The 17,340-nt window shown below is 43.9% G+C and overlaps 1 protein-coding gene across 14 annotated transcripts in view; it reads left to right on the forward strand.

Moving 5' to 3' along the window:
* The first annotated feature begins 497 nt into the window (after window positions 1–497).
* PTPRK (protein tyrosine phosphatase receptor type K) overlaps window positions 498–17,340 on the forward strand; it is a 430,669-nt gene continuing 413,826 nt past the window's right edge. For all 14 annotated transcript variants that reach the window (XM_067466813.1, XM_060753318.2, XM_060753320.2 and 11 more), the window contains exon 1: window positions 498–1,051. In XM_067466813.1, coding sequence (XP_067322914.1) covers window positions 940–1,051 — 112 coding nt within the window. In that variant the 5' untranslated portion in view covers window positions 498–939. The remainder of the gene's footprint in view (window positions 1,052–17,340) is intronic.

The following is a 17,340-nucleotide window of genomic DNA, read 5'->3' on the forward strand; positions in this document are numbered from 1 at the left end:
CCGAAGCATTCTCTCCTGACGTTTCGCCTGCATCTATGGCAGGCATCCTCAGAGGTAGTGAGGACTTCACAACCTCTGAGGATGCCTGCCATAGATGCAGGCGAAACGTCTGGAGAGAATGCTTCGGGAACATGAATATACAGCCCGAAAAACTCACAGCAACCCAGTGATTCCGGCCACGAACGCCTTCGACAACACAAAGAGTGTCTGGCTGGGTTTCCCTCCCCGCTAGATCTATACATATACATAGAGAGACACATTATATACATTATACATGAGCAAGCGGCACGCGCAGCCCTTTTGGAAACAGAATATATACATGCATCCATATACATGAGCAGGAGGCACGTGCACTTCCTTTTTAATAAACGCACACGCACACAAAGCACCGCTTCCTTTTCCTCCTCTTCCTCCTCCTCGATCCGCCCACCGGCGCTTCCTGATCTTGTCTGGAAAAGGGAATCGCGGGGGGAAAGGGAGAAGGGCTGACCCTCCAAGTGTGGAAGGGAAGCGGGAGGGTGCACTTCCTTCCTTCCTTCCTTCCTGCCGCTCTGGGCCTGCGCCGCGTCCCTTGGCCAGCAGGGGGCGAGTCCTGCCTCACTCTCTTTCGCAGCGGGCGCGCGCCTCGCCTCCTCGCCGCGCGCGCCCCCGGCTCCTCCTCCTCCTCCTCCAACTAAACTCTGGCGGAGTGCGAGAAGCGCTGCCGCCGCCGCCGCTTCGGAGTGCCTGCTTTTGGGCAGCGATAGGGAAGCTCCGCGCCTGCCGCCGAGGAGAAGCCGAGCCTTGGGCTCCTCCTCCTCCTCCTCTTCTCCCCCCTCTTGGCTCCTTCCCCATCCCGGCTGCAACAGGAGGCTTCCGCACTCACTCGCCAGGGAGACCAGGCGGCGGGAGGCAAGGAGGCAGCGGAGACTCCTCGCCGAAAAGTTCTCCAAAGTGGCCATGGCTCCGGCGGTGGGAGCCCCGCGGTGGCTGCTGTTGCTGCTGCTCTTGGCCTCCTCCTTGGCCCCTTCGGAGGCCCTCCTCGGAGCGGCCCGGGGACAATTCTCGGCAGGTAAGGAAGAAGCGGGAGTCAGGGACCGGGGGAAAGGGAGGGAGACCCGGCCGAGGTCTGGTGGGGGAGTGGGTAGGGCAGGACGGGAAGCAGCCTCGGAGCCTCCTGTCTCCCCTCCAGCCTGGCTCAACTCTCTCCGCCTCTCAGTGGGAGCAGGGCGGCTGGAGGAGGAGGAGGAGGAGGAGGAGGGAGAGCAAACCGTGGCCCAAACAAAGCCTGGCCTCGCTCCTCGGCGCCTGCCTCTCTTCTCGGGGGGCAGCCCAGGTTGAGCACCCCTCTCCTTCTGTCCCTTTGGCTCTCGCGGGCTCTTTTCCTTCCCTTTCCTTGGAGCGGATTCCCAACGGGGCTCCGCTCGTCCCTTCGGTGGGAGCCCAAAGTTCGAGGTAGTTGCCTCCAGCCAGGTCCCATCTACACTCCAATATAAGCCAGTGTGGATTGGGTTGCTGTGAGTTTTCCGGGCTGTATGGCCATGTTCCAGAAGCATTCTCTCCTGACGTTTCGTCTGCATTTATAGCAGGCATCTTCAGAGGTTGTGAGGTCTGTTGGAAACTAGACAGAAAGTGGAGTTTATATATCTTTTGAATGTCCAGGATAGGAAAAAACTCTTGTCTGTTGGAGGCAAGTATGAATGTCGCCACTTTGATCAGCATGGAATAGCCTTGCAGCTTTAAAGCCTGGCTGCTTCCTGTCTGGGGGAGAGACTACACAGAGAAGCCGTTGAAATCCACAAACATGGGGACTATTTCAACAGAAAGGAGGAAAACATGAAATTGAACAAAATCTGGCCACCGGTATTTTTAAAAACTCTAAGATCAGGACAGTAAATAAAGAGCAATACTAAAAAAACCAGGGGAATTCCAGACATGAAACAAGTGTGAGTGTTGCAGTTGTTGCAGAGGGGACCCCTAGAATGCTGTTGAACTGCCTTGAAGGGCATTCTATGGCAGCCTCGAGGGAGGGGGGCGCAGGGAGAGAGGGAGGGGGTCAGGGGCATTTGGCTCCCCCTTCCTTCCTTCCTTCCTTCCTTCAGGAGGGAAAGAGTTAAGCCCCCCCCCCCTCCCTCTGTCCCCGGCGCCTGGGCTCCCAAAGCAAACAAGCTCCTTTCTTTCTTTCTTTCTTTCTTTCTTTCTTTCTTTCTTTCTTTCTTTCTTTCTCCCCGCCGCGGCCGGGCCTCGCCTCCCTTTTCCTCCTGTTGACTTTCCACGCGAACTTTGGGCCGCCTGTTTGCCTGGCTCCCTTGCCTCCTCGGCCTCGGGTGCAGCTGCTGCACTGTGGAATTCCACGCGGGTTGACACCACTTTAGAACTGCCGCGTCTCAATGCTATGGAGCCACGAGAGTTGTCGTTCGGAAAGACCTTTAGTCTTCTCTGCCAAGGAGCGAAGAGGGCCTCATCAAACTCCCCGGATTTTCTTTCATCACATAGAGACCCACCGCCGTTAAAGCGGTGTCAAACTGCTCCCGTCCTCCAGTGTAGATGCACCCCATGACCTCCAGGAAAGGATCTCGTGTTTTCAATTGCCTCTTTCCCGGATTTGGGGTGCAACCACACCATAGACTAGCGCTCTTCGGCGGAGAAGGCTGGAGATCTTCGAAAACTACAACTCCCAGGATTCCATAGCATTCAGCCCTTGCAATTGAATGTGGTAACAAACTGCATCCATACCACTTTCAACTGCCATAGCTCAATACTATGCAATCCTGGGAGTTGTAGTTTTCGAAGATCTCCAGCCTTGGGTTGCTGTGATTTTCCAGGCTGTATGTTCCGGAAGCATTCCCCCCTGACATGTCTCCCACGGCTTTGGCAGGCATCCTCACAGGTTGTGTGGTCTGTTGGAAACTAGACAAGTGGTGTTTATATATCTGTGGAATTTCCAGGGTGGGAAAAAGAACTCTTGTTTGATTGAGGCAGGTGTGAATGTTGCAAATGGTCAGAAACAGTAGTCAGGGCCAGTTAACAACTCCTAACAAAGGTTTCCCCCAGGCAGGAAGCAGCCAGGCTTTGAAACTGCAAGGCTGTTCAGTGCTGACCACATCTGTGGCAGGCACCCTCAGAGGGTGTGAAGTCTGTTGGAAACTAGGCAAGTGGGGTTTACATATCTGGAATTTCCAGGGTGGGAGAAAGAACTCTTGTCTGATTGAGGCAAGTGTGAATATTGCAGTTGGTCAGAAACAACCAAGGGCAGTTAACACCTCCCAACAAAGGATTCCCCCAGGCAAGAAGCAGCCAGGCTTTGAAACTGCAAGGCTATTCATTGCTGACCACATCTGTGGCAGGCACCCTCAGAGATTGTGAGATGAAATGTCAGGAGAGAATGCTTCTGGAACATGGCCACACAGCCTGGAAAACTCAGCAACCCAGTGATTCCTCCAGCAACACATCTTCAGCCTTCTCTGCCGAAGAGCTAGAGCTTGGTGAAATTGCACCTCCCAGAATCCCATTGCCTTCCCAGTGGTGTCAAACTGTATGACTTCTGTTGGGTGGATGCACTCTTTGTTTCTGGGAAGGCAACTTGGAGACTTCTGCAGAACCGGAAACCAAATGAAAGAGTGAGAGAGAGAACCAAAAGAAAGACAGCCTGGTCCCATCTAACCTGCTCGCCCAGTTTTTGCGGGATGCGCGCACACATGCTGCTGGTGCCTTTAACCATTTCTTGCTACTCCTTGGAGAAGATCCTACTCAGCTGACGGAAGCATGCAAACTCCTGCAGACATGTCAGGCTTCCTACACACCAGGTGTTGGCAAACTTGAGCCCTCCAGGAGTTTTGAACTCCAACTCCCACCATTCCTAACAGCCTCAGGCCCCTTCCTTTTCCCCCTCAGCTGCTTAAGCTGTTAGGAATGGTGGGAGCTGGAGTCCAATACACCTGGAGGGCCCAAGTTTGCTCATGCCTGCTATACACACTTGGTTCAGCCATAAGCTTAATTCTGTCACCAGCCAGAATCGCTGCAACTCAGTTGTACACAAAGCTCGTAAGTCCCCTTGAAACTATGCATGGAAACTTTCTTTTGAATAGAAAGTGTGTGGCCATCACCTTTCAAAGGGAGGCACTCCAGGCACAAAGCAATGAATGAGCAGCCTTTCCAGCTCAGTCGGGATATGCTTCCCTCCCTCCAATTTTGTCAAGACTCAAATGGATTGAAAGTTTGAATGGGAACACTGCTGGGATTAGAATTGCCTCTAATTTATAATGTTGGATATATAGCGAGGTGGGGTTTTTTTTAAAGAGTTGAAATTATTCTAAGAAATGTCAGTGAAAGACGTGGGTGTTTTATGCCAGTTTGGTCCAAGTTCTCAGAACATTTGAGCTAATTTCCTTCCTAATCAAAGGATACATTTTTTCCCTTTTTGTGAGTTTCAGACATTGTTACACATTTGTAAGGGGTGGCAGTCAGCATCTGTTATGTATTTCTTATGCAAACCTGGCCACGCTAAATCATTTGTCTTTATGCCGGTGCCATTATGTGGAGGGTTGGACACAAAAGAAGGTAGCAGAAAGAGTTGGGATATTGTTGTTGCGTTCTGAGTATTGGCTTCTGCTGCTCTTAAACTTGACCTGTAAACATTGCCACTACTTTATTCAATTGTAGTCCTGGAGCCCTGGGTGATGCAATGGGTTAACCCCTTGTGCCAGCAGGTCAGAGGTTTGAATCCGGGGAGAGAGTGGATGAGCTCCCTCTGTCAGCTTCAGCTCCCCATGTGGGAACATGAGAGATGCCTCCAACAGGGATGGTAAAACATCAAAGCATCCGGGCATCACCTGGGCAACATCCTTGCAGACGGCCAATTTTCTCACACCAGAAGTGACTTGCGGTTTCTCAAGTTGCTCCTGACACAAAGGAAAATGGTACTCCTCTTTATTTCCAATCAGTGTGTGTCCCACACTTGAACATCTTACAGTATATTGTAATGCCCGATTGGAATTTTACTATGTATGGCATTAGAAAAAAAGAGAACATGAAGAGAGATAGTAAATGCACAAACTCCCTCAGTGGTGCAAGGGTTAAATCAAACCACTCTAAATGGTTTGTGAATTGTCCTTTTATTTTTAGGGTCACTGGATCACTAGAGGAAATTGAATCCAATTACTGGAATGAATTGGAACTATTTTCCAGTGTGTTTATTTACAACTCTCTATACATTCTATCAGATATGTAGCAGGCAGACTGGACCATTGTTTGCTAGGTTGGAAAGACATTGGATTTGAATGGTGTGGAATGGCACATTTTTGATGTTATCTGGATGGGGAACTTTCAAAATGTTCAACGTGTTGTCAAAGGCTTTCATGGCTGAAATCACTGGTTTGCTGTGGGTTTTCCAGGCTGTATGGCCATGTTCCAGAAGCATTCTCTCCTGAAATTTCACCCACATCTCTGGCAGGCATCCTCAGAGGTCTGTTGGAAACTAGGCAAGTGGGGTTTATATAACTGTGGAATACTTAGGGTGGGAGAAAGAACTCTTGTGTGCTTGAAGCAAGTGTGAATGTTTCAATTGGTCACCTTGATTAGCATTGAATGGCCTTGAAGCTTCAAAGCCTGGCTACTTCCTGCCTGGGGGAATCCTTTGTTGGGAAGTGTTAGCTGGCATTGACTTTTTTTTTGTCTGGAATTCCTCTGTTTTTTTATGTGTTGCTTTTTATTTACAGTCCTGCTCTTAGAGTTTTTTTTAATACTGGTAGCCAGATTTTGTTCATTTTTACGTTTTCCTCCTTTCTGTTGAAATTGTCCACATGCATGTGGATTTTAATGGCTTCTCTGTGTAGTCTCCTCCCAACAAAGGATTCCCCCAGGCAGGAAGCAGTCAGTCATTGAACCTGCAAGTCCATTCAATGCTAATCTAGGAGGCCAATTGTAGCGTTCCTACTTGCCTCAAACAGACAAGAGTTCTTTCACCCACCTTGAACATTCCATAGATATACAAACCCCACTTGCCTAGCTTCCAACAGATCTCGCAACCTCTGAGGATGCCTGTCATAGATGCAGGCGAAACGTCAGGAGAGAATGTTTCTGGAACATGGCCATACAGCCCAGAAAACTCACAGCAACCCAGTTTCAGAATGTTGCTTGTTTAGAGCAGAAGTGCATAATTTCTGCCCTGGGGGGCTAACACAAAGGAGAACTGACTCCCTTTCTGCCCAATGGATTCTCCCCTCTCTTGTATTCGAGGACAGCATTGCCCATTTTCTACCTTCCAAGAAGCACTTTCCCTTCTGGTTAGCAGCGGCAGGAAAACAGCAACCTTTCTGAAGATCCTGGTTAAGCTCCTTCTGATCACCAGCAGTTTTGGTTGCTCTATTTTTTTCCTTAGCCAATCTTGTCTGGGGGATGGCAGAGGCTTTCACCGTACCACCAGTTCCTAGATCTCATTTTAAATTTCCCTGTCTTGGTACATTGAAGTGGGGAGGAGAAAGTGTGTGCCTCTCCCTGTGTGTGGCTCTCTCTCCCAACAGCCAATATCAGATTATTCCCTTTGTGCACTTCTGTTTTGCAGAGACTTCCTGTAATGTCAGCAAACCTCTGTAATTGAGGTTTGCCATGGGGTTCAGGGCAATTTTTACCCCTGCACCCCCAGAAGAAAACATGAGCAAATGTTTAGCAACTCAGAAGATTTTTCAAAGTGCAATGGGAGGGTGAGGTGGGGTAGTAGAAAGTAAATCCAGCAAAGCTGCCATTGTGTGTCAGTGATAATTTAGTGCTGCACTTGACTGTTTGAGGCAAAAACGAGCCATTTTTGAAACAAATGATTCAGGGGGCTCACAAAGGAGTTGGAGGGCTGCATGTCACTTTTGGCCATCACTTACTTTCTTTGCTCTGTAATTTTAAGCCCATTCTTTAAATGTATATTCCTTTAATTCAGCATGATATTAACAAAGGGTTCAGATGCCTTTAAAGCAGAAGGCAAGAGTTTAGAGACTAGTGATTGCTTCCTTTTCTTGAAAAAATATGAAAGGATTGCCAAGACCAAAGTTATTTTTATCAATATGGCATGTCTGCAAAACCCTTAAATTTCAGACATTTTGTCACCCACATTTTTACATCATAATTTGTTTCTGAATCCCCCTCCAACTGCCTACTCCTCATTGCAATTCCTGTCTAGCATTCTATATTAAAATGATCAGATTCCCTGTAAATGTTGACTGACTTGATCATCATTTAATTAACATCTTTAATAATCTCAGCCTACTAGCTGTGACTTCAGTATCTCAACGATGTGCATCATTGGCGCGTTAATTGAAATTTTATTGTAGTCTTGAATTTTATTTCCTGAATCTGTCTAATGTAGTCACAGTGAGATAACAGTGAGATAAACCAGTGCTGATATTTGTATCAGGTCATGCAGTGTTGACATCTGACCTAACTATGGTCTACCAGTCTGTGAAAATGTAATTTTCTTGTGCATTCACTTTTCTCCTTTAATACTTAGATTTAAGCACATTTGTAAAGAGGTAAGGGAAGAACATATTAAAAGAAGTATTGTTTTGGGCAAGTGACGAAAGACAACAAAATGGACAGATGGAAGCAAATAATGTTCTGGTCCTCCATAAAGCAACATTTCTCAACCTGGGGGTCGTGAGGGGGTGTCAGAGGGGTCACCAAAGACCATCAGAAAGCACAGTATTTTCTGTTGGTCATGAGGGTTCTGTATGGGAAGTTTGTCCCAATTCTATCACTGCTGGGGTTCAGAATGCTCTTTGATTGTAGGTGAACTATAAATTCCAGAAACTAAAACTCCCAAATGAAAAAAAATCAATCCCCTCAACCCCACCAGTGTTCACATTTAGGCATATTGTGCATTCGTGCCAAGTTTGGCCCAGCTCCATTATTGTTTGGGTTCACGGTGCTCTCTGGATGTGGGTGAACTACAACTCCAAAACTCAAGGTCCATGCCCACTAACCCTTCCAGTATTTTCTGTTGCTCATGGGAGTTCTGTGTGCCAAGTTTGGCTCAATTCCATCATTGGTAGAGTTCAGAATGCTCTTTGATTGTAGGTTAACTATCAATCCCAGCAACTACAACTCCCAAATGACAAAATCAACTCCCCTCCAACCCCAACTGTATTCAAATTTGTGTATATAGGATATTTGTGCCAAATTTGGTCCAGTGAATGAAAATATATTCTGCATATCAGATATTTACATTGTGATTCACAACTGTAGCAGCATTACAGTTATGAAGTAGTAACAAAAATAATTTTATGGTTGGGGGTCACCACAACATGAGAAACTGTATTAAGGGATTGCGGCATTAGGAAGGTTGAGAAACACTGCCATAAAGAATACATAAGTACAGCTAGTAGTTACCTTTGCAATTCTGGGATTCTCAACGATGGGGCTATTAAATGTTTATGCCACTTCATTCAAGCCCCCTAATGTTCTTGACATTCTTCCCCTAGCATTTGGTTGCCACATTCTCAGCATTCATTGTGTTGTTGGGACAACAAAAAATATATATCCTAGAACGTTTTTTTTTTTTTGGTTTTATTTGGAGTAGGGAAGAGCTTCAGCAAACCACGAGATTCTTTGGATAATGTTCTTTTCATCCTGGATGTACACTTTATTGCTACATGCAGACAGACACTTGCAGATTTGAATTCACTGCTGGTGGATATGATCCTTTTTAATGAGAACAAAAGGTAATTGGATGAGTGGTTCATGACCTTATTAGGAACTCAGTTTTCTCAGTAAACCATTGCCTTCTGTCCCCCTTCCTTATCATTTAAGCTTTCTTATTTCTGTGGAGAATAGTTTGGCTTTTCCCATGAGTGCTAGGAAAGATTTTACAGCGAATTGTATGTTCCAAGGAACCATGGGAGTCAAAGAGCAGGCAGGGAGTTAATAAGTGGCTCCTTTTTTATGAGTGGAAGTGAAAGGTTGGCTGCTCTTTTTGGAACTTACCGATCACTTTTTTTATTACATTTGGCCACAACACTCCATAGAGAGGAACTCTCCAGAGGGTTTTCTCCAGACATTTCCAAGTTGAGACAGTGAAAAGAACATCCATAGAAAACTTTTAAATGGTCAGATCACAGTTGGGGTAACTGCACAAGCTTTGACAAAAGCCAGCAGATGTCCAAACTGTTCCCTATATCTTTTCTAAAGCACAAATCAATATTGCCCTTTTATACTTGCATATAATCTTTAACAGTTCCCCATTACTTTTGTGGAATTAGTCATGGTAAAACTGTTTGAAAATACCCAAACAAGCATTTGATTTCCCCCTTGAAGTTGGGGAATAGCAACATGCTTTCTACTACACCAACAGAGAAATATGATTTAGGTTTTGGTTTGAAAGAATATCTTGTGATGCATCTAAAGTCAGAAAATCCGAAAGCTAATGAGACATAAGAGGGGCTGGTGGAAGTAAAGAACTACCTCTGAAATAAATTGTGGTTTGAAAATGAGTGTAAACTGAAACAATGAGATTCAGCTTGATAAATGAAGTACCTTAACCTTCAGATATACATGCAGCTTTACAGCAGAAAGGAATGTGAAACAATGGTTTCTACACTCCAGAATGATGTTAAGGCACAGGCCTAGGAGGTTGGGTACCAACTTCAAATGATATTGGACTATTGTTTCTATCAGCATTCAAAACCAGAAGGGCCCAACATTTTGGGATAGTTATGCAGGGTTGGGCTGATGGTCCTTGGGGTCTCTTCTGACTTTATCATTGTATGCCCCCGGCCCTGATACAATGCCTAATAATGGGTTTGAAAATCAGTTTCTGCTAGCGTTATGTACAAAATAGGATGGCTTTGGTTTTGAGGACTATAGGCAGAATAATGCAAGTTCAAGAGTTTTTTCCATCACCACCTCTTCCCTGCTAGTCCCATGGACCTCACAAAAGCCCTTTGTCAAAGAGAGATCTAAGAGTTTAAGTAGGCCAGAAGCTGAAATAAGTCAACACTCTGATAGACTAGCTAAGAAAGCCAGTGGAATTCTAGGCTGCATCTATAGTACAATGTTTAGATTGAGATTAGTAATAGTACACTATTTACTTTGGTCAGACCTAGAATACTGTGTCCAATTCTGGGTACTCCAGTTCAAGCTAGAACATGTCCAGAGAAGGTGACCATAATTGTAAAAGGTCTGAAAACCATACCCTATGAGGAATGGCAAAGGAGTTGAGCATGTTTGGCCTGGAGAAGGTTAAGAGGGAAAATGATAGCTATGCTTAATTACTGGGAAAGGATGCTATATTGGACATAGAACAAAATTATTTTCTGCTGCTTCAGAGACCAAAATACTGAGCATTAGATTCAAACTGCACGAAAAGAGAGTCCACCTAAACAGTTGGAAGAATTCCATGGTAAGGCCTAGGATGTGGTCAAGGCTTCCTCTTAGAATCATAGAATCATAGAGTTGGAAGAGACCTCGTGGGCCATTCAGTCCAACCCCCTGCCAAGAAGCAGGAAAATCCATTCAAAACACTCCTGACAGATGCTCATCCAGCCTGTTTAAAAGCCTCCAAAGAAGGAGCCTCCACCACACTCTGGGACAGAGAGTTCCACTGCTGAACAGCTATCACAGTCAGGAAGTTCTTCCTAATGTTTAGATGGAATCTCCTTTCTTGTGGTTTGAAGCTGTTGTTCTGTGTCCTTCACTCCAGGGCAGCAGAAAACAATCTTGCCCCCTCCTCCCTATGACTTCCTCTCACATATTTATACATAGCTATCATGTCTCCTCTCAGCCTTCTTCAGGCTAAACATGCCCAGCTCTTTAAGCTACTCCTCATAGGGCTTGTTCTCCTGACCCTTGATCATTTTAGTCGCCCTCCTCTGGACACATTCCAGCTTGTCAATATCTCTCTTCAATTGTGGTGCCCAGAATTGGACACAGTATTCCAGGTGTGCTCTAACCAAGGCAGAATAGAGGGGTAGCATGACTTCCCTAGATCTAGACACTATAATCGTATTGATGCAGGCCAAAATCTCATTGGCTTTTTTTTTTTTTGCTGCCACATGACATTATTGGCTCATGTTTAACTTGTTGTCCAGGAGGACTCCAAGATCATTTTCACACGTACTGTTCTTGAGCCATGCTTCCCCCATTCTTTAGGTTTTTGAAGGTTTTTAAACTGTATTCAGTTGGCCATACATTGGGAGTCCTTTGTTTGCATCTTCCTGCATGACAGATGCTTGAGTTGGGTCACCAAAAAGTCGCTTTATTTATTTATTTATTTATTTATTTATTTGTTTGTTTGTTTGTTTTGGATATTTGTACCCCACCCTTCTCAACCCCCTGGTGGGTCTGCTTCTGAGAGCCTAACTCTCTTGAACGTAATGGGATATATTTCTGAGACAGGGGCAGTCTGTGGGTTAGAATAAAGCAGTGGTTGCATAGGTGACCACTGGACCCTATATACCCATCCTTCCCATTCATATGCAAAGGTACTGTTTTATGAAACTGATCCTTATAGTCCCACAGGGGACTATAGTCTCACAGTAATCCCGTTGTGTTTTGATGGCAGCTCTATTTAAAAAACAAGAATAAAGAAATAATAATGACAACAGGGACACCATCCCAATTTTTTTTTAAGCATCCATGTGTTACATAGGTCAGCTGCAAGTAGGAAGGCAAGATCAGCAAGGCAGTGCAGAAGAGTGACAGTGGGACTGCTTCACCAAAGCATCACCACGGTATGACTGCAGAGAAGTGATTCCCTAAACAACAGGATTACTGTGAGAGAAGAGGCTGGTCTGATAGTATATGTAGTTTATATAATCATGTATAAGTCTAGAAACCTTAGTGAAAAAATCAACCTAAAAAGTCTGTGTCAACATATCTACACATCAGTTGGAATACGATTGTCGAAGGCTTTCATGGCCGGAATCACTGGGTTGCTGTAAGTTTTTTGGGCTGTATGGCCATGTTCCAGAAGCATTTTCTCCTGATGTTTCACCTGCATCTATGGCAGGCATCCTCAGAGGTGTAACCTCACAACCTCTGAGGATGCCTGTTATAGATGCGGGTGAAACATCAGGAGAGAATGCTTCTGAAGCATGCCCATACAGCCCAAAAACATACAACAACCCAGTTAGAATACTGTACATTAGCTTATCGAAAAAGGTACCACCCCATTCTCTGAGTGGCAAAAGGCAAGTGTCTAGAGGAACCTAAAAGAATTGACTCTTACTGTTTTCTAAGGAGCTGTTTCTGGCCTTTTTGAATGTTTGGATGGAGAAAGGGTGGCTGCCGCCCTCATACAGCATTTGTACTTCCCCTTCTCTGCAGAGCTACTCTTCACTTATCCATAGGTCATATCAAAATCGATAAATTTGACTCTGAAACCTGCCCTTAACTTACACATGAAGTCAGTTTATAAGTAATGTAGATCCATTGGAGTTTGCTTTGGTTTTGTTATTGCAGAAACCATGTTTGTGGTATTTTCAAATGAACTGTAAAAGCAAAGCTAACATTTTGATCTAGCCATAGGTTTTGCCATGGAAACAACCACTGAACTGCAGTAGTGGTTCATCAGTGTAAATGACTCTTTTCTTAAATGAATGATACTTGATCTCATTAAGCAAAATATGTACCTTTGATTATGTTTGGAAATGTCTGAAAATGGTGATCAGCCTGCTGTAGTCAATCATAAATGAGACAGTCAACATGGTGGGATGACTGAGTGGAGAAAGTGCATCCCTTGGTCTCTCCAGCCTCCTGTTGCACCTCAAAAAACAGCATCTGAGTTTGTTAAATCAATAAGTTGATCCTGTGGATATTCCTTTATATGTATCCAGGGATGATTGGGCTAACTTGGTCGGAGAGCTATAGCACAATGGCAGTGTAATTTATCCTTCAGTCAGACATGTGATACCTGATTTCCAGTCCCATTGTGTTGAATCCTATTTGTACGTGAAGGCAAATGCCTTTTTTGAAACTGAACAGAATGATCCAAGCGAGCCGGACAAGGTTGCCTCAGATGTGTAAACACAAGAATAATTTCCCCTTTGTGTTCCCCCTTCTCAGAGTTTAGAATGTCCAATCTGGGTTCTTGGCCAGATCCAGAACACAGTTGGATCATTTATTCCTGACAAATGTTGACTAAGGACTGAGCAATCTGTCTTTGGGTAGAAAAATCAAAATCCAAAGCTGATAAAGGATACAGATATTCTTTGGAAGTAAGATGGAGGAAGGAAGAGTGGACCCAAATTCCTAAAGATGCGATTTTGTAAAGAAAACATGCATTATAGAATCAAAGAATGATAGAGTTGGAAGAGACCTCATGAGCCATCCAGTCCAACCCCCTGCCAAGAAGCAGGAAAATCCATTCAAAGCAACCCCTGACAGATGGCCATCCAGCCTCTGTTTAAAAGCCTCCAAAGAAGGAGCCTCCACCACACTCTGGTGCAGAGAGTTCCACTGCTGAACAGCTCTCACAGTTAGGAAGTTCTCCCTCATGTTCAGGTGGAATCTCCTTTCCTGTGGTTTGAAGCCCTTGTTTCACGTCCTACACTCCAGGGCAGCAGTAAACAAGCTTGCTCCCTCCTCCCTATGACTTCACCTTACATATTTATATATGGCCATTATGTCTCCTCTCAGCCTTCTCTTCTGCAGGCTAAATATGCCCAGCTCTTTAAGAGGCTTCCCATAGGGCTTGTTCTCCAGACCCTTGATCATTTTAGTTACCCAAGCAGGAAAGTTTATAGGCTGGACTTGTAGATTTGATAGAATAAGTAAAGGGAAAGGTTTTCCCCTGACATTAAGTCCAGTTGTGTCCGACTCTGGGGTGTGGTGCTCATTTCCATTTCTAAGCTGAAGAGCCAGCGTTGTCCATAGACACCTCCAAGGTCATGTGGCCAGCATGACTGCATGGAGCGCCGTTACCTTCCCACCGGAGTCGTACCTATTGATCTACTCATATTTGCTAGGTTGGCAGAAGCTGGGACTGACAGAGGAAGCTTACACTGCTCCCCAGATTCGAACCTGCGGCCTTTCAGTCAACAAGTTTAGTCCACTGAATTTTAGAATTTGATAGAATACCACATGAAATTATTAATACCATTTTCAGGCTTGGGGCATACTTTGCAGTGATTGGATAGAAGGTTTGTGTACACTAATAGCATCCAGTTGTAATATGTAAACATTGTATCCTTGACTTGCCTAATGAAAGTGAGGCATGTTATTGCTGTGTTCCTGAAAGTGTCCATTTCATAACATAGGGTCTAATGTTGTGCAAATTTCACTTCATTTGTCGTTTGCTTAAGACAACTGTAGAAGTTTGAAGTGGCTCCAGGAAATAAATCGAAGTTAACATGCACACAGTGTGTAAAATAAATTAATGTATCCACGCAGTTTGTGAAGCAGTCTAAGTGTGAAGAATGTTGGCTTCAGTCCTCAAGACAGAGAAGCCTTTAAGCAATCAAGAATTCAGGAAAGCACTACAGAGTCACTCCTGCTTAATTAGCTTATACACTAGTCAACCCCTGGAGGATACACTAACGCGAGGAAAGAAGTTGGTAAATGTTTAGTCATTCTTTCCAGAAGAATGTATTCTGATTTGCTTTTGAGGCTTAATCGGAATGCTGGTGCTGATTTCATAATTGGTCTCTAATTCATAGTTTTGTCTTGCAGCAGCTTCCCTGTGATAAAAATTATTACAATGAAATACGACAAAGCTGCTTCTGGGGTTAGGGTTTTTTGGGTTTTTTAAAAGTGTACTGTAAAACCATTACAAAAGGTTTCTCAGTTGCTCATTGTTCTGCCAGTTGAGACTACAATGGGAATTCAGCCACTGGAGAAATCGTTACATGAATGGAGATTACACCATGATTGATGCGCTTTGACATTCATAAGTGTAAGTCCTTTTCATTTCGGTGGGTTTCATGCTTACCTAATGCACACAAAATTGCAAATGCCGGCCAAATTCTCATTTCATGGAAAGTAGTGGATCCTAGTTTATTAAACTAGGATGTGGACAGCATTGTGCTGGTGCAAACAGACTGCACTCTTTTCCTTTATATAACAAATAAACTGGGAAGCTCATATTAAACATATTGTTGTTTATTCGTTCAGTCGCTTCCCACTCTTCTGTGACCTCATGGACCAGCCCATGCCAGCGCTCCCTGTTGGCTGTGGCCACCCCCAGCTTCTTCAGAGGCAAGCCAGTCACTTCAAGGATATCATCCATCCATCTTGCCCTTGGTCGGCCCCTCTTCCTTTTTCCTTCCATTTCCCCAGCATCATTGTCTTCTCTAAGCTTTCCTGTCTTCTCATGATGTGGCCAAAGTACTTCATCTTTGCCTCTAATATCCTTCCCTCCAATGAGCAGTCGGGTTTTACTTCCTAAAGTATGGACTGGTTGGATCTTCTTGCGGTCCAAGGCACTCTCAGAATTTTTCTCCAACACCACAGTTCAAAAGCATCTATCTTCCTTCGCTCTGTCTTCCCTAAGGTCCAGCTCTCACATCCGTAGGTGACTACGGGGAATACCATTGCTTTAACTATGCTGATCTTCGTTGCCAGTGTGATGTCTCTATTCTTCACTATTTTAGCAAGATTGGTCATATTCAACATAGCTTCATGTTATATCTAAAATGGTAGTTGTTGCTCCCAGTAAGCCATGATTGGAAGCCAGTTTTAAACTAGTGTTTATTTCCAATTTAACTTTTAGAGCATAGACTTAATACATATAAATTTGTTGATTATTTCACCTTGTTTGTATTTTTTTGCCATTTGGGGATTTAGGTAGCGCTCAGCTTTTTCAGAACAAAATTGAGCAAAAAATATGCTTTTGATATACCCTTATAACAAAATGACAGCTCTCTCTCTCAATGTATTCTAGTGTCTAAGCATGCAGACACTTAGATATAAATCTGTGTGTCTTGTACTGGTTTTGAATAATATGTGCCAATTTAACAATTAAGGTGGGCCATAACTTGTTTTGGTAATGTAATACAGTAAGACTCTTGTATTCATGGGAAATAGTTTCTCAGCAGGACCACAATTACCTTAAACCATGGATTAAGACCAAATATTACTAAATAACATGGCTTCCAATCCTAGCATACCATGGAGTTGCATCGGAGGACCTAGATATTCCTTAAGAAGTATGCTCTTTAAGTACACAATATCACTTTAGTTCATATAGGTCAGAATCACATTGTGGCCTTACAAATATATAGCCTAGAGTTATGCATGGTGTGGTATTCACAATCCCAAGGCAGCTCCTAGTTTAAAGGACACGTAGAGACTGTGAAAGCCTCCCAGTCCCAATTTTTCAGGAAGCAACTGTTGTGATCAATGAGAATCCATTCAGCAGTCACTCACGAAGCAGTTGATGTATTTTCCAATCTACTTCATATCTTTGGTATGACATGGAATTATGACAGTAGCTCTGCTTCTGCCTGTTGCAATGGATGTCACTTATAGGAAGGGATGGGAATGTCAATCCATGGTTTCCTGAACCTCAGAGAACAGACTCCTGTCGATCATAGCTGCTGCTTTCTGGTAAGTGGGGACTGGAGGAAGGTTGGGCCAGAATTCACTATGTAGTTCTGTAATGAAGGTTACATAAGGCTGCACAATTCGTTCATAATTACCCAATAGGATTCCAGCCATAAGTAGTAAATATTTTTACTCTTAAGAAGCTTTAGTAGAATGGCAGGTGAGGGAAGTTTTTTATTCACATTTTCTTTGCCTTTCACACAAGTCTCTGTGCGCATTCATGTGTGTGGGTTGAGGTGAGGCTCAAGGTCATGTTTGTTTTTTAAATGCAAGATTGAGATGAAATTTCCACATGGAAACAAAAGAGCTGGCAAAAGGTTCTTTGCTAGATATATTGGCAAGAATAGAACAGGCATTTTTTTCGTGTCAGTAGTGACTTGAGAACCCATTGCACCACAAGGGGCTCCTATAGAATAGACTACCAATTTGTTATTAATGATAGCTAAGGAAACTTGGATGGATTTGGGGTCTCAAGCTACATCACTTGCTGGTCAAATATGACCAGGAACAAAAGCAAAAATTACATTGTGGTATCAACTTACCCCACCTATTAAGGATGATGGTTGCTAGTCCACATTTGATTGTATACTGCCCTGAAATCTAAAAAAGATAGTGATAGATAAAGATTTTAAACATAGATGGTATCTATTAAAAATGAAGATCTTTTCCTGGGCATTATTCCTTTAACAGAAAATTTGGTACCAACAGCAGAAATAAAAGGGGGAAAAATAGAAATTGTCCACACACTACAAAAAGTAGTTTAATATGTTTAATATATAGTTTAATATGTTTCAGAAACCTTTTTATTCAAAACTGAAACCATGCACATGTGAAATGAAA

Source organism: Anolis sagrei, chromosome 1 (assembly GCF_037176765.1).
Source record: "Anolis sagrei isolate rAnoSag1 chromosome 1, rAnoSag1.mat, whole genome shotgun sequence".
NCBI lineage: Eukaryota > Metazoa > Chordata > Lepidosauria > Squamata > Dactyloidae > Anolis > Anolis sagrei.